This window comes from Ambystoma mexicanum, chromosome 5p (genome assembly GCF_040938575.1).
Source record: "Ambystoma mexicanum isolate Mex_15411 chromosome 5p, UKY_AmexF1_1, whole genome shotgun sequence".
NCBI classification, from domain to species: domain Eukaryota; kingdom Metazoa; phylum Chordata; class Amphibia; order Caudata; family Ambystomatidae; genus Ambystoma; species Ambystoma mexicanum.
In genome coordinates, this window is record NC_090930.1 from 944,416,249 (window position 1) to 944,440,984 (window position 24,736).

Here is a 24,736-nt window from a genome sequence, read left to right on the forward strand (position 1 = left end):
ATTCATCCGAGAATGCAAAAATCTCAAATAAGGTGATGCTGTTGCCCAAGAACAGGGGGAGATGGGGGAACCTGACCTCAAACCCTACTACCACGCAGCACAGATCAAAGTCATAAGGGACTGGTCAAGGGACAACGAAAACAATGGAGAGAAATGGACAGGGCAGTGGTGGGTATGCACCTTGAGGAAGTCCTATGGCTACCCTGGGAAGATAGCCCCTGTAACATGTAGTGTAGCAAAATCGAATTCCTGGTTGGGAACACATAGGACGAGGTGGCAGAGCTATCCAAGCTCACCACATTCACGTCACCCCTCACTCCTATCTTCAGGAACCCACAATTCATGCCAGGGTTGTCAGGGAACGGATTTGATAATTGGTAGGAATGGGGATGCCACAAGATACGAGACATGTTCGAGGGAGGGGAGAGAGAAACCTTCCCCCAATGCAAAATGACTTTGGAGTGGGAGAAGGAGAAAGATTTCACTACGCCCAATTGAGACATTGGATCCAGGAAGCAAAAGTAAAAGAGGCAGCAACAAGAGAACTGACCCAGTTCAAAAAATGTGTCACCACCGATACTGGTGACAAACACCTAGTGGGGTGCGATATGGCCTGATCAAAGGGGAAGAAACAGGGGACAGACACTTCATGGCCAGCTGAGAAAGAGAAACGGACCAACCAATAAGCATGGATCAATGGCTAGGTCTTTGGACAAACATCCCCAAACTGACACAGTCAATACAGATACAGGACATCTGGACAAAGATGATGTACCAATGGCATCTCACCCACGTTAGGCTGTCTAAATTCTACTGATCATCGTCTAAGCTCTGCTGGAGGGGCTGTGTGGGAGAAGGGAACTGAAGACATATGGTGGCAATGTCCGAAAGTCCAAACGATCTTGGGGTTGATTTAAGAAGCGGTAAAAGAAATACTAGGCGTGGAGGAGAAGGAAAACCTTGGCTTATTCATAATGGGACTGGGTGGTGAAGTAGAAAACCTGCCCATGAAAGCCTAACGCAAAGTCTACGTGATCCTGGTGATGGCCGGGACCCTGACAGTAGCCCACAAATGGAAATCAAAAGTAGTGTCTATGTTATGTTATGTTAGCGGTACTTGTATAGCGCACCGTCACCAATGGAATTGGTCCCCAGGTGCTCTGGCGGATCTGTAAACAGGAAAGGTGGGTAGGGTTAGTCAGGAGGAGGGGAGAACGAGAGTGGGAGAAGTGGTGTGCTGTTGGCAGTTTCAGCTCGGTATACACCGAGTGCTGGGCTTTGGTGCTAGTATCGGATTGGATGAAGGCCTCGAGTGCTGTGGGTGAAGTTTATGTGTTGTTGATGCGGTGTGGTAAAGTGCGTGCGGATTGCTGGAAGAGAGATGGTTGTGTAGTTTTGTGTAGGTTTAAGTATGCAGAAGATTGAGGGTTGGATTAGTGGGGTCTGTATCCTGATTCAGGTACTTATGATTCTGTTAGAGTTCTATACCTGTGGGTTGTGATGTTGCAGGTTCCTCGTGGGCTGACTCGCTTTGGTGGTGTTGTGCTGATCCAACTGTATCCTATTGAGTATACTTTGGATTGGTGGGTGCGCTTGAACCTAATCTTCAGGTGTGGGACTGGGTGGGTGATATCTATTCTCAGTTGATCTAGTGTGACCCTGGTCGGTTAAGGCTTTGAATGGTTCAGGGTCGGGGTTGCATTGAAGTGTTGTCCTAGTGGATCCGTCTTGGTGAGCCTGTGTAGTCAGACGTTCGTATCCTTCTGTCCTGACTGGTTGTTTGATTTCCGTGGGGTGAACATCCTTTTGACTGTTGTTTAGTTATAGTTTTGTGTGGTGGGGCATTGTGCTTCCTGCTTTGTATTGGTAGACAGTGTGTAGTGATGAAACATTCTGTTTCTCACCCATTGCATTGTCTATGGAACGCAAATGGGTTGGGAAGATATGGAACTTGGTAACCATGGATAGGGTAACATACGCTCTCTTATGAAGGACATCAGAAACGATTGGTGCCCAAGGAGAATGAAATTAGTGGGAGTCATCTAAGGCCCTTCTCCCCCCAGGGACACGGAGACGTCAACAAAATGAAGGAAAGGGGAGGACGGCGGGAACTAATAAGGACCTGGAAAGATGGAGAACAGGCCATAGATTTATAAGAGAAGCGGGGGCTCATCGGATCACTAAGGTAGCAAAGGGGACGGGTATGGACAACATGAAGAAGCAAAACGGAACATTCAAGACCTGGGACGGGGAGGGGCGATCTCGGGGGGGGGTGGGGGAGGGAGGGCAGTTTTGTTAACTGTTTATTTTTCTTTTACAATTTTTTTTTAACTAAATGGCAATAAAAACTTAACTGAAAAAAAACCCACTGTTCACAGATAACTGATATACAACATTAGTCCTTTTGTCCTTCCAAGATTGTTGAGGTATTTGAAGAACATGAGTGCGTTACCTTTACCTTTCTTGTTCTGCTTTCTTCCCTTCACTCAGTCTGCCTTTGTAAGTGCTATACAACATCTTATTTAATGCTATCCTAATTGTATGCCCTGTAGATGTATTTTTTGTGGCGTTTGGGTATGGCTTCGATAGCCTATGAAATTTAGACGCATATTTCGACTGCCTTTTCCACTTATCTGTGGCTGATGGTTTTGGTTATTTCATGTACACTGTTGGTTAACTCAATACATTTACAATGTAATCAAAATATCAGTGAACAACCAACATAACAAATAAAATTTTATTAAACAATATATTTACAGGTATTTACAAATCCTCAGGATAATATTAAAATAGACATTTACAATTTTATGTTTCCATTTATTTCAAAGGCATTTTGTTAAAAGAAAATAGGCTTGGTTGTCAATACAATTAGGAGCAACTTTTTTTTCTTTTGTTTTAATTTAACAAAAATATATTCAGCATATTAAGTCAATGGCATTACAAGAGCAAACAAGCTTAAACCATGTTTCTTTTAAGTGCTGCAGCTGTTTGATTACGTTTACTGGTACAAATGTGATGAATTGAAGGGAACATGCAACACAATTTAGTAACAAATCAGACAGAGGGCTTCCTAAAACTAAATCAAGCACATCCCTTCATAACATTTTGTCAATTACAACACAGTCAAAGTAATCCAACCTACAACTTTGGTCCATTGAGACAAAACACGAAACAAACAGTTTTACAATTAAAATATCTATTTCTATGTACAAGTCAGATAATTACAGTTTTATATACATTTGTACAATATATATTTATATATTTGTATATATAAAATAAGTTATTTAAATTTTAAAAGACTATTACATCTGTACAATTTATTTACAAACCATGGGCAGAATATGGATTCGTTCTTATATAGACCTTTAATTTGTTGTGTTTAGCATTAATATGTTCATGAAAAACTGTAAAGCAGTAATAGACATTTATATATCAAAATGATTTCAGTGGCTCACATACTTCTCATACTAGCAGCTGCCAGCGCTGATAGTCCCCATCCATTGCATTGCAAATATGCTGATGGTATGTTACTATTATTCCTTAATATAATTAATTGTAGCTTGGATAAAGCCGCTAAATTTGGACTTTCTAAAACAAGGTTTGAGACATTAATGTGCACACTGGCCAACCGTTATCTTGCACCACAATGACAACCTTGGTTTCGGGGGAAAAGGCCAGTTAATTCACAATTTTAAGTGCTAAATGTGCCCTGCTGAGGTTCACCACAAGCCTCTAAAAAATTCTTCAATTACCCATAGCATGACGTAAGATTGTCATATAGGCGTTAGCTCAAAGTCATCATTTACATCAACAAGAGGGACATAAAACTCTTGAATCTCATAGATCGTGACCGATTTGTAGGAAGCAGGATCCATTTCCTGCAATTTAAGCTGCCATTCCAATCTCTGCACAGCATTTAAAGCTGCTGCTTCATGTTGTTGTCGCATCAGAAGACAAGTCTGCAAGAAACCAAATGAAAAATAAAATACAAATCAAACTATGAGGCTAGCAAAAATGTAATACAGCTGGAATAATAATTCTGCTAACATATCTTGAAAATATAAGAAACCGACTTTGCCACATTTACAAACTATTTAAATGCATACAGCAATCTTGCTCACTTGCTAGTTCTGCTCTTTTTAGCTGACACAGGAATAACTGCGCAAGGGAAACCCTTTTCTCTGGTCACAGCAGGCCTGGAAATAAAAGCTTTACTTTACGACGAGGACAGCCATTTGAGACGTACTAACAGCGGTTTAATCAGAAGGCTGAAAGCAGCTAAAGGTTACCTGCGAAACAATTATTTAGAACTTGATCTGGGGAAGACCAAGACAGTGATCCTTGGCGGAAACAGAAAGAAAAAAGGGGCCCTGGCAGATTGATGAGGACAGGTTCGATCTTGAAAGGGGCTATAAATATTTTGCCATCAAAATCTCAAGAAATGGGTTAGGAGTGAACATGAACATTATATGGTGTGTAAAATGACGGCACGGGCAAGTATTGTGCAAAAATGTATGTCACTCCCTAGTGTATTGAGAGTCTGTGGGCCTCATTACAAGTGTTGCGGTCCGGGATCAACGTGCTGGGGATTCCGATTCGCGGACCGCAACACTACCAGAGAGAATGCCAGTAACAGCGGGTACTGTGCTACTGTTGCCGGTAGCACAGGGAATTGAAACAGCAGGACCCTCCGGAATCAGTGCTGAAAAGAAGGCAGCATTACAACAGTGGTTATCCCGGAAACACCGGCACAAAAATGCTGGTGCCACGTGTAAAACCATGCCGGAAAAACCGGCACGGCGGAGCAGGCGGTAACTAGGCCCAGGTGTGGAGGAACAGGCCACAGGTGCACCCAATCGACCCAGCTTCAGACAATGAGCACAGGGACTGTTGAAAAGGACCACACCCACAAGCCAGACCTTCCAACACAACCATGTTGCAAATGAAGCGACACATTCTGCATGCAAGAGTGGGTGGCCACGACTGGCATGTACCACACGAGTCAACGGATGGACACCCCCATCACAATCTGGGCACGGATGGACATGTAATGCACTACAGGTACTAGAATGCATCACTGCCATGTCACAAAGCACAGCATATTCTGAATTTGCCCCACCCACCACCACCAACGCATCTTTGGGAGTCAGATCCTACACATGGCCTGACCAACAGCTCCTGTCTCAGGGTGCCGCAAGGTGAATGAGAGCCCGCAAGAGCGAGATGCATGTGTCACACACCCACATCCCAACATGTATGCACTGCCCAGGCACCTCAGTAAAAGGGCCCTCCCTGTGCCCCATTCCATGCAGGTGATTCCGTCTAATCGTTAGTACCATGGCTGATGGCTCCTGTGAGAGATCCACAGAGCCACCAGGAAACAGCATACAATCATGCTCACATCAGAACAAGGACGACAGTTGAGCAGACCTTTGGACTGTTGAAGGCACGGTTTTGGTGCCTTCACCATTACGGTGGGGCACTGATGTATAGGCCAGTGAAAGTGGTGAAGATAGTCCTGGCCTGTGTTATGTTGCACAGTATATGCATCCAGTGGAACATTCCACTGCCCCCGGACATGAACATGCCTCTGGCGGACAATGATGACAGTGATGTGGGCACAGCTGCAGACATGCGACAACACCATCACAGAGATGGGTGTCCAGGAACTCATAGCAAATTACTTTTGAGCACACAGCACCTGCACACGACCCATGGCACACACTGCATGTGATGCAGCGCAAAAATAAAGCACACCACTTCACAAATTGAATGTCCAGATGTGAATTAATATGCACAACCATGTGTATTTTTGAATGAACAAACCACAACAAACGTGCAGCCCACCTACCACTTCCCAACTAAGCCTGCCCGACTAACCCTCACCACAACACCCTACCCAACTAAGCCATCACGACTAACCCTCCCCGCCGGCCCCTCCCCAACTAAGCCTCACACACAGACACACACACACCGTCCAAAAAAAAAAAACCCTAGGTAGAATCAGTGTCAATTCTTCATTAAGTCATTTGGAGTATGACCATAAATAGCAAGGAATTCTGGCTCTGTATTTATCGATTTGCTCCAGTAGATGTATGTGATCCACTTTTATGAGTTTCCGTCTAAATCTGCTACGCACAAAGGAAAACTTGTTGAGATATGGTTTGGTTGATGTGGATGCTGTTATCTGTATATATTGTAAACAGGAAGAGGAAAGAGAAGCAGCTCGGAATTTGCTGCTATCGTGTGTAGCTTTGGAACAGATATGGTTAAGAGCTTTTTATACATTTAGTAAGGATAAAGTTTTAGGAGGTGATCAGATGTGGAATTACTGTTTGTCCCGTTCCACTACATCAATTGTAAATGCGGTCACTACATTGTTTGTTTCACGTTCCATTGAGAAGGAATTTTAAGATTATTTTAGTATTGATATGATGATTTGATTAATATGATTGTTTCCTTATGTTTATTTGCTTGCTTTTTCTTTTGTCTTTTTTACATTTAAATGTGTATTACTCGATGAATGATTTTTTTTAAGGTTCTGTATCATCTATAAAAGGTTGAATTGAATTTTAACCAACACAAAAAAAAGAACTTCCTCCAAAAAGTAACGATTAGGTCTAATAATGGTGATCCCTTCACATTAGCCAACCTTTCTAACAGCCCCTCTATGTATGAAGGTCTGAGCTGTTTGTCCTTGTTAAAATTCACTTTAGATAACTTATTATTAAACTCCAATTTATCTCGTAATATGTTTATTATGGGTGGTAATGTTAAATTAAAAATAGGTAATGTGCCCCCTTTTAACAAATTTGATAAAAATGTAGATTCCCTGCACGGTATTGCAAATCCAACCATGCTAGATCCCTGCATATTTGCAAATGGCCTAAAATTCAATAATTGGCTCTACATATGGGGTCTAAGGACCACCAACGGATGCCTAACCAGCGATATTCTAGGGAAATACACTTTTAGGGGACAGCAAGGCAATACTACTATAGACTATTATTGCCTTTCGCTAGATCATTGGTATCTGATCAAGGATTTCTCTGTGGCAGGAGATGGCCTAAGTGATCACCACCCAATTGTCCTTAAATTGAATTGGCAAAAACAGCCTAGGCCTACAAACATTTATCCACACTTAAACTTAATTGAGAACACTAGACCCAAAAACAAAATGGGCATCACTCAATGAACCCAATGCACAGCATAAGATAGCTAAGGAAAATTGTTCATTTATTAATACAAAGTTGCTTGGTGTTGACAACGGGACCTATTTATATTCTAATAGACCAGGCGTAAGGGGATAGTTTAATACAAATTGTAATTTGGAAAAGGTAGGCTATTAGCCTTGTTAAAGAACCCTAACACTGCAAGATGTGCTATGATGGCGACAAGAGCACTATATAAGAGAATCCTAAAAACGAGGAAAAACGAACCAGATCAAATTTATTGGGAGGACCTCTTACAGCAGCTGAAACAAAACCACATAAAATGTTTGGGCACTGCTTATTAGAGGCCCAAATCTTACCTGTGTATCTAGTGTCTTTGTGAGTAATGTTTCTGACCATCACTGGGTGGACCGTTTCTCATCGATATACTGTTGCATGGTAGAGGTCATTAATCATAATCCTACAGACCAGGTTCCGCATGAGGACAGCCAGTTGGGAGAGGAATTGAACAACAATCCTTATCTAGAATTTACTATTAAAGAGATTTGCGATGCAATCCTTAAAAGTCTGAATCGCTGCCCTGGTCCAGACGGGATACTGGCAGACCTATTCCGTGGCCAGTCAGACTTATGGGCTCCTCTTTTAACCATGTGCTTTATATGCCATTATAGGGATGGGTAAAGTTCTGCAATCTTGGCTATTAGCCCTAATTCACCCCATTATTAAAAAAGGGAGTAGAGAGAACCCAGCTGCATATAGACCAATCTCTTTGGTTGATTCAGTTTTTAAAGTATTCAACAGAACACTCCTAATGAGATTGGAACAATGGATCAACTCGAATTCAATTTTAGCAAATATGCAGTTAGGATTCTGCTCAGGTCAGGGCATGCGCGAGCAAGCTCTTAATTTATATTTAATAGTGACCCCACTCACTGTATTTAAAGGGGGAGCCGATTTATGTGACATTTATGGACCCGAGCACGGCCTATGACTGTTAATAGAACAAAGCTATGGGGCGTGTTCAGGTCACTAAATTATCAACCCTAATTATTGAGGGTACTCATTATTCTTTATGAGGAAAATAAAGCCCGTGTTAAAATGTTTTTCCCAGTTAGCTCGGGAGCCCACAGGATGCACTACTCGAGGTTTGTGCTCGTGTCCCAACATTTTGAAATGTTTTCTTCCTGTGCTTGCATACGCCATTGACACAGTCCTTATTGCCCGCACATCCCAACCACTACAAGCATTAATCTTGACTTACACAGCTTTCATTGCTAATTTAGACTTGAAAGTTAATGCTGGAAAGTTAGCAATCATGGCCTGTCATTTGGGTAACAAACACATTACTTAACCCAGGTAATATTCTTTCTGATGGATGTTCCTCCCACCAATTCCTCATCTTAGATATATTTGTATGCTGCTTTGCAGGCTTGTAAATTATTTTAACAGCAGGGGGCGCTGTGGGTCATTGGCGTCAACATACCTCAACGGTTACCATTCCCGCATCTGGATGGAACTTCTAGGATAGTATAAATAGCATGCACCAAGCCCGTTGCCTCAGTTCCTAGTTTTTCCCTCTTTTGCTCCGCCATCTTGAGAAATGAAATAACCCGCATGGGCATTGAAATATTTGTTCACAGAAAGAGGAGCAGGTTGGAGGGCGATGAGGAATCTGTGGGAATCCAAGGGCACGTAGTTTGTTCTTTTAATGGATTGTCTCTTGCACTGATTCCTCATCTAAGATAGGCTCACATAGTAGTTTTGGAGATGGAGGTGCAAGAATTCGATTTTTGTAAAAATGTTTAATGTAGCACATTTTATTTGCAGAACCGCCCTTACAAAGTGAGCATTCTGGACCAACAGGCCGTCTAAGCAGTAATGCTTTGAGAAAGTATGAAGTGAGAAGTGAGAACTAAATTCGGGATTGCAAATGTTATGTACTGGTACACCTCTTTGCAAATTCAAAGAAGTTGCCATTCCTCTGGTGGAATGGGCTGTTAAGTTCTCAGGGACATCCTTTCAAGCAATGGAGTAGCACTCTGAAATGCATAAAATGATCCATTGTGAGATTGTTTGCTTGGTCAGTGCTTGGCCTAATTTGTGACCAGTGCAGCCAATAAATAGTTGGTCATCCTGTCTGATGGCTGACATTCTTGAAATGTAAAAACGAAGAGCCCTTTTCTGGTCAAGACATTGTTACCTCTCTTCATCCTCAGAAGGGTGAGGATGGGGATAGAAAGCTGGCAATGTGATCTTCTGTGTAAAATGAAATTCTGATACCACCCTGGGAAAGGAGGGACAAACCCTCAAAACTACCTTCTCCTTGGAGTATACTGTGAATGGTGGCTTGCAAGATACAGCTCACTAACCCTGCTAGCAGAAGTGATGGCCACTAAAAAAGTGGTTTTCCGGTTAACCACCCGAGAGGACAGAAATGGAGCAGTTCAAAAGGCGCATCCATTAAGAAAGTTCAAATTTAAATTCCAGAACAGTACCAAAAAAGGGACCGTTGGGAATGTATTTGTCAGTCCTTTCGAGAATTGTATCACAATAGGCATCTTAAAGTCAGAGCCTTGGTACTGAAGTGCATTTAAAAATAGAAAACGTTGCCAAGTATTCCTTAATGGTAGTCACCTGCAGCCCCTGATGGGCTTGGGGCAGTAAACAAGACTTCAGGTGTATTGCAAGAGAAAGGATCTATATCTTTAGCTCTACACCAGCTGCAAATGTTGTTCCAACGGCAGCGGTAAAGGGCTTTTGTTGCTGGTCTTCTTGACGAAAGCAACACCTCTTCCGTAAGGTCCCAATCTTTGTATCTTAGCCTCTCAGAAACCAGACATCAAGGTTCAGTGTTCTGATTCCAGGTTGAAGAAGACAGCCTCCCTCTCGTGACAGTAGATCCACTCTCTGGGGAAGACAGAATGGAGGGCAGATGGGCATGTCTAGAATGTACAGGTATCAAGTCCTGCACCTGCAGGCTCAATCAAGCTCAATCAGGATCGTGGATTTTCCAAACTTCCTCAAACTCCTGATGACGTGAGAGATGACAGGGACTGGTGGGAACGCGTACAGGAGTGGAAATTCACATTCCTCTACAAACGCATCCCCCAGAACTCCTCTCTGAGGAAATTCCTGGAGCAGAACAGGTCGCATTTCCTGTTGATACTGGACATGAACAAATCCACTTGAGGGGTCCCCCAAAAGGCAAAGATCTCTAGAAGGACTTCCTGAGCTAGCTCCCACTTGTGGGAGAGCATAGCATGATTTGCCTGTTCAGAGAGTCTGCAACTGTATTCTCTTCCCTAGCTAGGTGAACAGCGGACAGAGAAATCCAGTTTTGTAAAGCCCAAAACCAGATCTGGATTGCCTCCCTGCAGAGTGGTAACAACCTTACACCACCACCTCTCTTGTTGAGGTAACGCACGGCCACCATGTTGTCCATCATTATAAGGACATTTTAACCCTGAATCGAAGGCAAAAAGGCCATCAGCGCCAGTCTGATCTCCCTCCGCTCTAAAAGGTTTATGTGTAGTCTTAATTCTGCAGGGGACCAAAGTCTGCTCATTGTCAAATCGTTCATGTGAACTCCCCATCCTGTGAGGGAAGCATCCGTGAATACAGTTATCTCCGGCAAGGGATGCCAAAAGGTTTTCTCTATCATCACGTTCGTCTTGCAGGCCCACCACAGGAGATCCAGGTCCTGAACAAGGTTGCACCACAGGAGGTGTTCAGTAATCCTCCCTGAGAACTGCAACCATTGGAATCTAAGGTTCCACTGGAAGGGTCTCATCCTTACGCAAGCTTCTGGCACCAGGAAAATCAAAGATGCCATGAGTCCCAGCAACCTAAGAAAATCAAAAGCAGGTAGAAGTTGGCCGATTTGAAACCTTGTTGCCATCTGCAAGATATGTTGAGCCCTCAACTCGGGGGGCGAAGCCTTCCACGAGGAAGAGTCCAGGACTGCTCCAATGAATTGCATCTTTTGGGACAGTGTCACCTGGGACTTCTTGAAATTGAGGGACAAGCCCAGTTTGTGGAGAGTGCGTCAGGTGCTGTTGAGATGTTCCAGAGCCTGTTAGAGAGAATGGGCTCTGATCTGCCAATCGTCTAGATAGGGAAAGATGTGGATCTCTCTCCTTAGATTAGGTGCCACCACCGCCATCAACTTGGTGAAAACCCTCGGGCGGAGATCAGCCCGTAAGGCAGTACTGGAAACTGATAGTGAGAACTGCCAATGGCGAACCTCAGGTACATTTTGTGCTTGGGATGTATAGGCATATGAAAGTAAATCTCCTGAAGATCGAATAACACCATCCAATCCTAGAGCTGAATGGCCTGGACAATCTGCAAAAGAGTGACCATCTTGAATGTCCTTCCTGAGGAATGTGTTCAAGCGTCTCGGGTCCAAGATGGGTCACAGTCCTCCATCTTTTTTGGGCACCAGAAAATAGGTGGAATATCAACCTTGGTATTGCTCTGCTACAAGTACCCTTTCCACAATACCTTTCTCCAGCAGTAAGAGAATCTCCTGCAAAAGGAGTGGGTCTGGTTCACTAGGAGATTGCTAGCTCGGGGGATGTGCTGGGGGCCTTTTTAGAAATGGAAGACCGTACTCTTGAGCCACTGTCTGCAGTACCCAAGCATCCAAAGTAATGGAACGCCATTCTTTCAGATTCTGGGTCAACCTGCCTTCCACCGGAGTCCTGTGTGCAAAGCGCTCAGAGACGTTTTAGGGCTGTGGCAGAGAGGGCAGTGAGGAGGTGACTGCCTGAGCAGTTCTTCCTCCACGGCCCGTGCAGCCACGTGAACATCTCCTTTGCACTGTGGTCAGCCTGATCGCTACCTCTTTGTCCAAAAGAAAAGTAGAAGCAAAAAAGAACACCCTCTCCAAGCTTGGGAAGGTGGATGCTGCTTCTGTTGTGGCCGATGGATGGCTGCTCCCAAAGATTTTGCAGCCGCCTAAGAGCCTGAAGCTTCTCTAAACTGTCATCAGCCTTTGATCCAAAAAGATTGGACCCATCAAAGTGCATGTCTAAAAGTCTTGACTGGACGTTGGGAGCGAATCCAGACTTGCGCAGCCATGCAAACCTCCTGATGACTGCCAATAGACTGACCAACGCAGTCCGATGCATCAAGACCTGATTGAAGGGATTGGCTTGCTGCGGCTTTTCTTTTTTTTAAACTTTATTTTCACTGTCGGTTACAACAATACAGTGTAATTTCATAAAATCTATTACAGAGTGCGTTACAAGTGTACATTATTACAACATCCATGGGTGTACCCTTGGCCCGCTGGTAGTGGAAATGTCTTTGTTCATTATTGGGTTCCGCCGTGTTTGTCTGCCAAATACCGGCGAAGGGGGGCCCATATGTCCTTTGGCCGTCTTGTGGGGCCGATCCCCAAAATATAACTTTCTTTGCATTCATACACATAACACAAGTCCTTGTTTCTGAATGGTGAGTCCCATTATTGCTTTCCAGCGTCTGAGTATATTGCGTTTGACTACTGCCCCCACCACTGAAAAGAGCCTACGTTTCTTGATGGGTAATTTCCCTATGTCACTGAGTTGGTACTTCAGTGGGGTGGCCTGGATGTGGAAGTCCAGTATCTCGCTTAGTGTGGCGGCCACCTCTTCCCAGAAGAGTTGGATAGCTGGGCATTCCCAATACATGTGTAAGGAATTGGCGTCTGGGTTGTTAGATTTGGGGTAGTGACTGATTCGATTTGTCAAACCTCGCAACCTTCCCGGGTGTGATATGCAAGTGGTTCAAGATTTTGAATTGTATCTAATGGAAGTTAGCACTGAGGGAGATTGATTTGGTAAGCGGGCAGTAGTTGGCCCATTGTGTGTCATCAATTGTTATCATCAGGTCCCTTTCCCACTTTACTTTCATTGTGTTCTTGGAAGTGGAGTGGGACTGCACCGACCTATGTATCGTGGAGATGTTTCATTTGAACTCTTCTTGTGACATGATGTTAAGTATAAACGGATGGTGGACCGGTTCAGCAAGGAAAGAGGACCACCGGCGCCTAGAGGCTGCCTTTAGGCGATGATATTGCAGCGTTATGGTGAGACCTGAGCCTATATTCCCATGTATCTCGTCCAGTTTTATAAAATTAACCCGGGGAAACCTATCGCCCACCAACAAGTCCTTCCCCGGATCCCATACTCTTTGCATCATAGTATCTAATGTGGGGGTGATATCAGTGTAATACCAGAGGCGGGACGAGGTGTAATACGGCTCTGTGCACTCTGCCCTCCGAAATAATGCGGCCCAGGTGACCGGGTCGACTTCCCCCCAACCTTATCGGCTTTCCTAGTAAATATCATGGAGAGTATATCATATGGGGCTGCAGCATACTTCTCCACATCCCCATGTTATCTGTATCACATGTTTACCCTATCCATCCTGTCACTTTTTATACGTATGCCGCTATGTATGCCCCTATGTCCTGCTCTCATACCTGGTCTCAGGCGCTTTACTGATAACCACCATATCACACTACTACGCTTACTCTCTCCTATACATCATCACTCAACTAGAACACAGCTAAACCATGATAAATTCGGGCTAGCTGTTCTCATACTAACATGGCCCCACAAATACCTCATCATCCTAATAAAACACAGCTAGCTGAGCACATTCTAGCCATCTTAGGCGTCTCCTCATGCCTAACGCAGCCAGAACTCAGTCTGGGTGTCCACCCTCCTGACTGAACACATCCAACCGATTTCCTCAGCATCACACCTACCGCTAAGAAGCAGCTATCATGCAACAACCACACCAGCTGCACACATATCCAGTGCGCCCACGTACCATACGACACTATCTCTCTCTACTGACTTGAACTGCGGTTCCCCAGGGCGTTCAACCTACCAGCGCTTTGAGGTCATACCATAAGGCGCTATATAAATGGCAAGTAACATAACAAAACATAAATATGAGCATAGTTTTCTGTGCTCTGGGGCCAATATTTTGCAAAGTGCGCTTGTGCAGCGTGGTAGTAAAGTACAAAATCTGGGGCAGCCAGGCCACCCGTGTCATATTGTTCGCATAACTTAGGCCAGCTCATTCTTACCGTCCTCCCCACCCCATACGAAGTCAGAGGCGAGTCTCTGTAGCCTTTTCGAAGATCGTTCGGCCAGGCCATATGGGTATGTTGTTGAACAAGTATAGAAGTTTTGGTACCACAGTCATCTTCAGGAGGGCAATGCGGCCATATAATGATATTGGGAGTTTGTTCCAGATCTTCAGCTTGGTCTCGAGTTGTATCATGTATGGCTCATAGTTGTTGGTGTACAGAGTGTGCTTGTCAGATGCTATTATTACCCCTAGGTACCGGGCCGAACTGGGGTACTAGCAAAAGCCTGCCTTGGTGACTGAACCCACGATCCCCTGTGTCAGTGGGATGATCTCCGACTTAGCCTGGTTAATTTTGTATCCTGAAAATGTGGAGAATTCTTTTACACCTCGCATCACAGAGGACAGATTGGAATCGGGATCCCTTATGTATAGCATAGTGTCATCCGCATAAAGCAAGATGAACTGTGGTGGGCCTCGGATCAGGACACCACGCCAGGAGTGTCTATGCCGTAGGTATGCTGCCATGCCCTGTATAGTAAGAGCAAAGATGTGGGGGCATACAGGGCATCCTTAGCGCGTGCCTCTGTGTAGTGTGAACCCCGGAGATAAGGTGTGGTTCATACGTACTCTGGCCTTGGGATCTTTGTATAGTAAACAAATGTAACCCATGAACCCTGGCCTGAACCCCAGCCACCCCAATATTACGAACATGTACTTCCATGAGACAGCGTCAAATGCTTTTTCAGCATTGAGTTAGACTGCTATTACCTTGGCCCTGGGGTCTAGTTGCGATATTATGGCGAAGAGTCAGCGTAGGTTAAGTGAGGTGGATCTCGTGGGGATGAACCCTGATTGGTCGGGATGTATCAGTTTATTCATGTGGGGAAGTAGTCTATTCACAATGGCCTTAGCAATGATTTTAGTGTCTGTACTTATTAGAGAAAGGGGCCATTATGTTGTGGGTTCCTGCGGGGGTTTAAGCAAGACTGCAATGATTGCTTCCCTCATGGTTTCTTGCAGCATCCCCACTGCCAGGGCCTCCTCCCACACTTCCAATAACCTGGGGGCCAGTTCAAATGTATAATTTCTGTATAAGTCTGCCGGGAGACCGTCTGGGCCATAATGAGTTCAAAGAATTCTTCAATGTCTACCCGCAGGGGTTCGATGATGGTCTCATCCCACAGTATGGAGGGCGGCATTCGACCACTGACGCATATATTTTGTTCTGTGTCAGGCACGGCCATTTCCAGCAGGATCGGCGAGTGGTCCGACAGCGTACGTGGCAATATGGTGCATTGATTCACCTGGGGAATACGGCCAGTAATCAATGAGCAAGCTAGAATTGTGTACCGGGAATGGAAGGTGTACTCTTCAACGGCAGGATGAAGTTCCCTCCGGATGTCTATAAGGGGGAAGTACCGTCATAGCTTGGAGAATAGTCAAGGAAGCTTTGGTGCGTGTCCTGGGGCCTCTAGTTGTTCTGTCTCTCTGTGGGTCCAAAATAGTGTTTAGGCCCCCCCCATATGACTTTGGCATCCCCGAATGGTGAAATCTGCATAATAGCGCAAAGGTCAAACTCTGTCTCATCAATGTTTTGGCCACATGTGTTGACCAGTATTATCTCTTGGTTCTGTAGAAAGCCCCATATGAGTACGAAGCCACCCCCGTATCTACCACAGATCTGGTGAGGCAGAACCCTGTACGCTGGTGTATAATGACCCCCTTAGACTTTGAAGAATAGTCAGTGCCTATTAGTTGAGGGCCCCAATCCTGGGCAAATGACTCCACCACCCTTCTAATGGCATGCGTCTCTTGTAACAATAGGACATGGATCTTGTATCTCCAGGCATATGCCAAAAAGTTTCCACGCCTTAATTGGGTTAGCTAGTCCTCCGACATTCCAGGTGAGGAGTTTTAGCTTATGGTTCAATCCGGGTGCCAATAACCACTCTGTGTATGCCAAAAACTTTCCAACTGACAGTTTTCCCCTTTAGGCAACTGGCCTCCGGCCCAACCCCTCACACCCTCACCATGCCCCCAACTGGACAGTGTATCTCCAAACCGTAACTGCATCAACTGCAACTGTGGGTGGCTCTGTGTGGGCACAACTATTAACTTTAAAACAGTCCGCCTATAGGAGCCGCATCGCTAGCTTCAGGCGGAATGGGAGAACCTTGTGTTGCATTTGCCTTCCGGGTCTTTCGGATTTGTACATGTATCAGCCCTTGGCGAGAGACCGCTACTGTTGGGTGGTGTCGGGATGTTACGTTCAAGGTCCCTCAGACAATGTATAACATTTTCACTAAGCAACTCTTCGACAAACTTGACAGGCTAGGTGTCACATATACGAACTATGCTGACGACACCCAGATCCTTATACCCCTTTCGGGCAACTTTGTTGAAGGCACGGCTTTAGTAAATAAGAAATACCTCCTCATTCAGGCATGGATGGCCTCACACGGCCTCTGCCTAGATGACGACAAAACGGACATCCTGATTCTGGGCTCTGACTCCAACCTCAAAAAACGTAGCCCCAGCTACGCAGCCTTTAACATTGACAGTAATGTTATCAAAGTAGTAACCGAGGTAAAAACACTTGGTTTTTACCTTGATTCCACATCTCTCAAAAAACAAGTCAGGCCTGCAGACCCCATTTATCCAAAACTAATTGCATTACGCTTGCCAATGCACTTATAATGTCCAAGCTTGATTACTGTAATGCCCTTTAAGCAGGTGCTAACAAAAACATCTTAAATAAAATACAAATACTGCAAAATAATGCCCTAAGAGCAGCTCTCAACATACCCCACAGAGAACATATCCCCAACATCAGGAAAGACAACCACTGGCTAAAAATTAGTTATAGAATATTCCTTAAAACGGTATCCCTTACATTCAAAGGACTTAATAATGCTGTGCCTCCCTATATCTCCGCTAGACTTACCAAAAGAACCTCTACTCACCACACCAGAGCCTCGAACGACCTATGCCTAGAAATTCCTAAATTCAAATTGTCTAAAGCCGGAGGAGCCAGCTTCCCAGTCAAAGCTGCTATTGCCTGGAATGCACTACCCACTGCCTTGAGAACGGACCAGCCCTAATCTTCTGAACTGGCTCCGTACTAAGGATAGCTCATAAACCTCTACCACCCTGACCTCATGTTTATATTATTCTGTAATATATGTACCTTGCATTCTACTTTCTTTTGTTTCCTTGTATATATATTTGTCATGCATGCATTGTAAGGAACAAGTTACTTACCTGTAACTGTTGTTCTCCAGCATGGGTCTGGCATGGATTCACATGCTCATGAATATTCCCCGTCGTCAGGCTGGGAATCCTCGGTAAAGAAAAAACCAGTATCAGTTTCGTTTCTGATCTGTCTTTCGTAGTAATAACCAATCACTGGTCTCTGCGTAATACTGACCACAGCCAATGACTGCCCTCTACCTAAGCACCGCCTCTGGCAGCCATCTTCAGATTTGGAAGCACGTGAAGTGGCAGTATGACCAAGTGAAGAGCCGCAGAGGGGTAGGCGGGAGGGTTCGCATGTGAATCCATGCCAGACCCATGCTGGAGAACAACAGTTACAGGTAAGTAACTTGTTCCTTCTCCAGCATGGGGTCTGGCATGGATTCACATGCTCATGAATAAAGAATACATAGCAGTACACACATGCACAACCACGGGAGGTGGCAAAGGCTCAACATTAAGCATCACATCAACTCAACATTAAGCATCTTACCTCCTCACCAGGCTCACCTCAGGCGAACAGGTTGCGCAGCACTGCTTGGCCGACCCTGGACTCCTCCCTGGAATCCCGGTCGACGCAGTAGAATTTCGTGAAGGTGTGCGTCGACCTCCACGTAGCAGCCCTGCATATGTCCAGCAGGGGCACACCAGATAGGAACGCCGTGGTAGCTGCGATCGCTCTGGTGGAATGGGCTCTCGGACGGCCAGGCAGCGGTCGGTTTGCCAACCGGTGACAGCACATGATACAGCCGGAGAGCCATCTGGAGATGGAAGCCTTCGAGAGAGCCTTCCCCTGATTGACAGGTCCAAAGTTCACAAAGAGTTGTGACGTCTTCCGAAAACCCTTCGTGCGGTCCACGTAGAACTTCAGCGCTCTAGCTACATCCAGCGAGTGCAAAGTCCTCTCAGCCGGCGACGAAGGCGACGGGAAGAACACAGGTAACACCAAGGGTTCGTTGAGATGGAAGTCCGACGGTACCTTGGGCATGAAGGAGGGGTGCGTCCTGAGCACTACCCTCGTGTCGTGGAAAGTCAAGTACGGGGCCTTGCAGGAAAGGGCCTGGATCTCTCCCACTCGTCGTGCGGAGGTGATGGCCACAAGAAAAGCTGTTTTCCACGATAGAAACTTCAACGGGGCCGAGTGCAGAGGCTCGAACGGAGGTCCCATGAGCTTGGTCAGCACCACGTTGAGCTCCCACGCCGGGGCCGGAGCCTTCACCGGCGGGAACGATCTGAACAGTCCCTTCATGAACTCTTTCACCAGACGATGAGACCACAAGGACGTCCGGCCCGTGGTTCTGGTGTATCGGGAGATCGCAGCAAGATGAATCTTGATGGACGCATGTGCCAGACCAGCTTTGGCCAGCGTCAGCAGGTACGGCAGTACTTGGGGAGCCGTAATCCGTAGAGGGTTAATCTTCTGTGCGTGGCACCAGACAGAGAACCTCTTCCATTTGTGTCCGTAGCATTTAAGAGTCGAGGACGCTCTGGCCTTTGCAAGAACCTCTCTGCAATCGGCCGGTATGTCGTATCCTCCGAACTCTAGTGCTGCAGGAGCCAGGCCTGCAAGTTCAGCGACTTCGGGTCGTGGTGGAGGATGGCGCCTCCTTCCCTGGAGAGTAGATCCGCGTCCGCCGGCAGCTTGATCGGCGGGGACGCTGACAAGTCCAGAAGGTCCGGGAACCATATCTGCCTCGGCCACGCAGGTGCGACGAGGATCATCCTGCACCGTGACCTCTTGAGCTGGTTGACGAGCCGGATTAGCAGAGGCAAGGGAGGGAACGCGTAGAGGAACAGGCCCTCCCAGGGGAACGAGAAAGCATCGCCCATGCTCCTCGTCTGGGGAAACCTGCTGGCGAACCTCCGGCACTTGGTGTTCGTCGCCGTCGCGAACAGGTCGATCTGGGGTGTGCCCCACCGTCGGAAGAGGCGATCCACCAGATCCTGCCGTAGTTCCCACTCGTGGCACGAGCGCAGCTCCCTGCTGAGTGAGTCGGCGATGGTGTTTTTTATCCCTGCCAGATGAAACGGCACCAGAAAAATCCCTTGGGCGACGGCCCAATGCCACAGGTCCTGCGCCTCCTTGGACAGCGCTGGGGACCTGGTTCCGCCCTGTTTCCTGATGTAAAACATGGTGGTGGTGTTGTCGGTGAAGATCCTCACCACCTTGCCCTTGAGGGACGGAAGGAAGGACCTGAGGGCCCAAAACACTGCACGGAGCTCCAGGACGTTGATATGTAGGGACTTCTCCGTCGGGAGCCAGAGTCCCCTTGCGTGCAGATTTTCGGTGTGCGCTCCCCACCCTTCCAGGGAGGCATCCGTGGTCACAGTCTCCTGGTGGGCTGGGGTCTGGAAGTCCTTGCCCGCCGTCAGATGCGCGCGGGTGCCCCACCACCGTATCGCTCGTCGGAAACTCTCGTCGAGCTTGATCCTTTCCTCGAAGCTGCCCGTCGTCTGGATCCAGCGCGCATCCAGGAATTCTTGCAACGGGCGCATCCGGAGCCTGCACATGGGAATGAGGTAGATGCAGGAAGACATCATCCCGAGGAGGGACCTGATGGACCTCACTTTGGCCGCGTCGGCCACCAACATCCGTTGCACCTTGCCCAAGATGGTCCTGGTCCTCTCCTCCGACGGGTAGGCCAGAAGGGACACTGTGTCGAGCCTCGCTCCCAGAAACAGTGCGACTTGCGCGGGCACCAGGTGGGATTTGGCGTAGTTCACGGAGAATCCCAGGTCCGTGAGGAGTTGGACGGTCCTTGCCGTGTGGACCACGGCGAGCTCCCTCGTCTTGGCGCGGATGAGCCAGTCGTCCAGGTAGGGGTAGACGTGGATCCCCTCGCGGCGCAGCTGCGCCGCCACCGGTGCAAGGCACTTGGTGAATACCCTGGGTGCCGACCGTAGTCCGAAGGGAAGGGCTTTGAACTGGTAATGACGCCCTTGGACCACGAATCTGAGGAATTTGCGGTGCCCCTTTAGGATGGGAATGTGGAAGTAGGCATCCTCCAAATCCAACGACGATAGGAAGTCTCCTTCCTCCAGCTGACCCAGGATGTGCTGGAGGGTGACCATCCGGAACTTCTGCGCCTTGATGAACTTGTTCAGACGTCGCAGGTCCAGGATGGGGCGCCATCCTCCCGTCTTCTTCTTCACGAGGAAGTATCTCGAGTAGACTCCGGAGCCCCGAAGCCTCTTTGGGACGAGTTCGATGGCGCCCTTTCTGAGCATCGCCTTTACCTCCAGGAGAAGTTGAGGGACGTGAAGTTCTTTCCTGGCCACGGGGGGGACACGCGGGCACCTTCTTTGAAACTCGAGCGCGTGGCCCCGGGCCAGGGCGTCCAGCACCCAACGGTCGGTGGAGATGGACTCCCACACGCTGACGAAGCCCGCCAGCCGGCCTCCCACCGGGGTGCTTCGGTGGGGGCCCGACCCCAAGGCCGGTTCAATCCTGCTTGGACGCGGCCTTGCCGCCTTGACCTCCTTGGCGACGACGGCGGGGTCCGCTAGACTTGCCTCGTCCTCTGTAGGCCTCTTGCGACGACGAGCGGGCCGCTTGACGGTAGGAAGCGAAACCGCCGCCGGAACCTTTGGAGGCGCCCTTGCCTCCGCCGCTCCGAAAGGGCGTCCGTCGTTGCAGGACTCCAAGGGCCCGGGCCGTCTCAGTATCCGCCTTGATGGCCTGAAGGGAATCGTCCACTGTCTTCCCAAACAGGTTGTTCCCGTCGAAGGGCATGTCCAGGACTCTGGTCTGGACGTCCTGCCGGAAGTCCGTAGCTTTGAGCCATCCACGACGTCGAAGGCAAACACCGTTGCCCAGCTGGCGGAATCCAGTGTCGGCGATGTCCGTCGCCACGGTGATGGCGTGGTCCGAGGCCACCTCACCTTCCTGCAGGATCTCAAGGGCCTCCGCCCTCTTGTCGTCCGGCAGAAAATCCAGCAGGGGAGCCATCTTGTACCAGAGCTCCCTGTCGTAGCGGGCCACGATAGCCAAGGCGTTGGCCGCTTTAATCGTCGTCGCTGACTCTACGCCCCATAGTATCCAATTTCTTTCCCTCGCCGTCCGGCGGGGAAGTCGATGTGGAGGCCGCACCCCCCCCCCGCTTTCTTCCTGGCTGCCGCGGAGACGACGGAGTCCGGGGTAGGCTGCGCCCGGAGGCATAGGGGGGCCGTGTCCGGGACCCGGTACTTTTTCTCGTACCGGTCTCTTCTAGCTGGCGTCGTGGAAGGGTTCTTGAGGAGGGAAAGGCCCTCATCCCAAATGTCGTCCAACAGAGGCACTGCGAGGACCGTCTTCCTCTTGGCCTCGCGCCGCTGATAAAGGAAGCCTTCCTTTTTCTTCTCCTCAGGGCAGAGTTGGAAAAGCTCGGAAGCCCTGGAGATCATGGAGTGGAAAGATCCGATCTCGTCGGGCGGAGAGGCCCTGGTGGGAGGCGACGACGGAAAATCCTCGTCGTATGCCTCGTCGTCCGTACCCGTCGCTGCCGTGTCAGTCCCCGTATCATCCCCTCGGGTGGACGGGGAGGAGGGCTGGAAGGGGCGCGACGGTTGAAAAGGAGGTGGTGGATGGATCCTTCTTTTCTTGGTAGGGGGAACACCAGAAGGTCCCGGTTCTGGATCCCCCGACTGGAGAGGTTCCTCCGTCGGTAACGGTAGCCTCGTCCTTATCTCGGAGCATAAGGACTGTATGGCCAACAAAATGGCCGCCGAGTTGTCTTGCGGCGCTGGCAGAGGGGAATCCGACGGGCGAGCAGGGGCCCCGTCGGTATCCTCGACGATGTCGTCGTCGTCACCTGCGTCGGGGTCCATTCCGACGGGCTGGCCTTCTTCCACGCCTAGGCCGTGGCTTAAGACCTCGATCAGCTCCTCTTCTGAGGTTGAGGCCGACTCTACGACGACGCCCTGCCCCCCCTTCTTCTTCCCCACGGAGGGTTTCACGGGGGTCCTATCGATGGGCACAAAGGAAGACTCCCTCCGAGGAGGCAGGGAGATTCTGGGCCCTGAGGTCGCCACCACTGGTGCAGCCACCACAGGCTGAGCCAGGGCCGCCGCGACCGTTTCGATAGAGGTCTTGGTCGGATGGATCAAGGCCTTCACCACCTTAGGTGCGCTCACCGCCTTATCCTTGAGGGAGGGGGCACTGCCACGCTCCTCCTCTGCCTTAGAGCTCGACCGGGGCCTCTCCAGGAGCTTCGCCGGGTGCTCGGCCTTCCTCTTACCCGACCCAGAGCGTTGGCTCGTGGTTGATGGTGCCGGGGAGGGTGCGCCCTGCCTGGCGCCCGTAGAGCCCGACCGTTCGGCGCTCCCGGTGCCAGCGGACTCGCGGTGCTTGGCCTTATGTTGGGCCCCCGTCGCCGGGGCGCCCTCAAAGGTCTTAGAAGACCGCTCGGATTTCTTCTTCTTCTCGCCAGACGGGCTCTTACCCTCCAGCCAGTTGGCGAGACGTTGATGGCGGTCCTTCATGGTCCGTTCCGACATGTTGCCGCAAAACGCACAGTCCTTCTCCACGTGCGTCTTGTCCTCATGAAGGCAGTAAAGGCAGAAAGAGTGTTCGTCCTCCTTGAAGACGTTCTGCAGCTGGCATCCAGGGCAGACCCTGAACAGCTTTCCGGGCGTCGAGCTTCCCTTCTCCTGGGCCATCTCCGAGACAGGGCCTGAGAAGCTTCTGGAGTCCTCCGAAGTGTAGCTCGACGAAATCTTCACCCTTGAGGGGCACAGATGAATCCGACACGGGTCCCCGTTGATCGGATGTAGGATCGGTGGAGCTTGAGGCTCTTTTGACCGAAAGAATCGAAGTTTTTTGTAAAAAGCGCGAAAAAATAGCACTAACGCTCGAGAGCAATAGCACGAGGATCCCACCACATGAACGTGCGGTAAAAATCTGAAGATGGCTGGCAGAGGCGGTGCTTAGGTAGAGGGCAGTCATTGGCTGTGGTCAGTATGACGCAGAGACCAGTGATTGGTTATTACTACGAAAGACAGATCAGAAACGAAACTGATACTGGTTTTTTCTTTACCGAGGATTCCCAGCCTGACGACGGGGAATATTCATGAGCATGTGAATCCATGCCAGACCCCATGCTGGAGAATAACCATCTGCTGTAACTAAGTTCTAACTATTCTTGTAACTGCTGCGCCCTCCTACCTGAGGGTTTGATGCGCATTATAAAATAAACAAAAAAAAACAAAAAAAACAAACGTATGATATGGCCTCCTCGGGTGACTCAAAGAAATGGGCCCTGCCGGAGTGTTGTAGATGGAGCTTGACTGGAAACATCATGGCGTAGGGAATGGATCTTTCCCTGAGTACATTTTTGACTTGATCAAATTTACGACGGGCCGCCTGCACCCCATTCGAGAAGTCAGGGTAGATGTGAATCCTAGATGAATCGTAGGACAATTTGGCTTTTTCTCGAGAGAGGCGGAGTATCAGATCCCTATCGCAGTAGTTAAGAAGACGTGTGATGATGGTGCGCGGAGGGGCGTCTGGTTTGGGTGGAGGGGCCAGGGATCTGTGGGCCCTCTCAACAAGGAACTGTTGCGAGAATTGGGCATCTGGGAACATTGTACGGACTGCCTCCTCTAGGAACACCTCCATCGTTACATTTATGGACCTCTCCGCCATGCCCACCTCACAGATGTTATTTTGGCGCTACCCGGATTCCAAATCGTCGCTCTGATGGAATTTATGTTACTGCCTACATCATCCAACTTGCTATTAACTGCCGAAAAGGCGGCCTGTAGTGCCCTCATACATGAGTCCATGGATCCTTCTGCCTGTGTTTGGCTGGTTGTCGGGCTGAACTGTGGAGTCCCCTCACTCTCCTCTCCTGTATTTGGAGATGTGTAGGCGCCCATGGGGACCTTCTTGTTTCCTTTAGCGCCACACGTCATGTCGTCCCCAATGGTTCAGCCTGATCGTATGACTGTGCACCACGTGTGCCTGCTCGCTGTTGCTCCTCTTGAGGGGCACCCGGGTACATTGGATAAGGGGCTTGTCTTGGTCTTAACGCGGTCCCCCGCAACGAGCCTCAGTATTATAGGGGCACTTCTCCCCTTTTCGGTGTATACTGCCAGTAGTGGCTGGGTGTGGCTCCTTCTCCTGCACAAGTGCTTGGTGTACTCTGCACCTGTTCTGTGTGAGCTTGGGAGCAGAAGCACCCAGAGTTGTTCAGTTATCAGTGTTAGTAGCTCTCATGTGGCCTCACCTTTGCCGTGATGGAGGCATT

The 24,736-nt window shown here is 48.5% G+C and overlaps 1 protein-coding gene across 2 annotated transcripts in view; it reads right to left on the reverse strand.

The window, feature by feature from the left end:
* Positions 1-2,723: 2,723 nt before the first annotated feature.
* The window catches only part of ANKRD12 (ankyrin repeat domain 12), a 1,194,452-nt gene continuing 1,172,439 nt past the window's right edge, over positions 2,724-24,736 (reverse strand). For both annotated transcript variants that reach the window (XM_069613394.1, XM_069613393.1), the window contains one exon: positions 2,724-3,959. In XM_069613394.1, the coding sequence (XP_069469495.1) occupies positions 3,774-3,959 (186 nt within the window). In that variant the 3' untranslated portion in view covers positions 2,724-3,773. The remainder of the gene's footprint in view (positions 3,960-24,736) is intronic.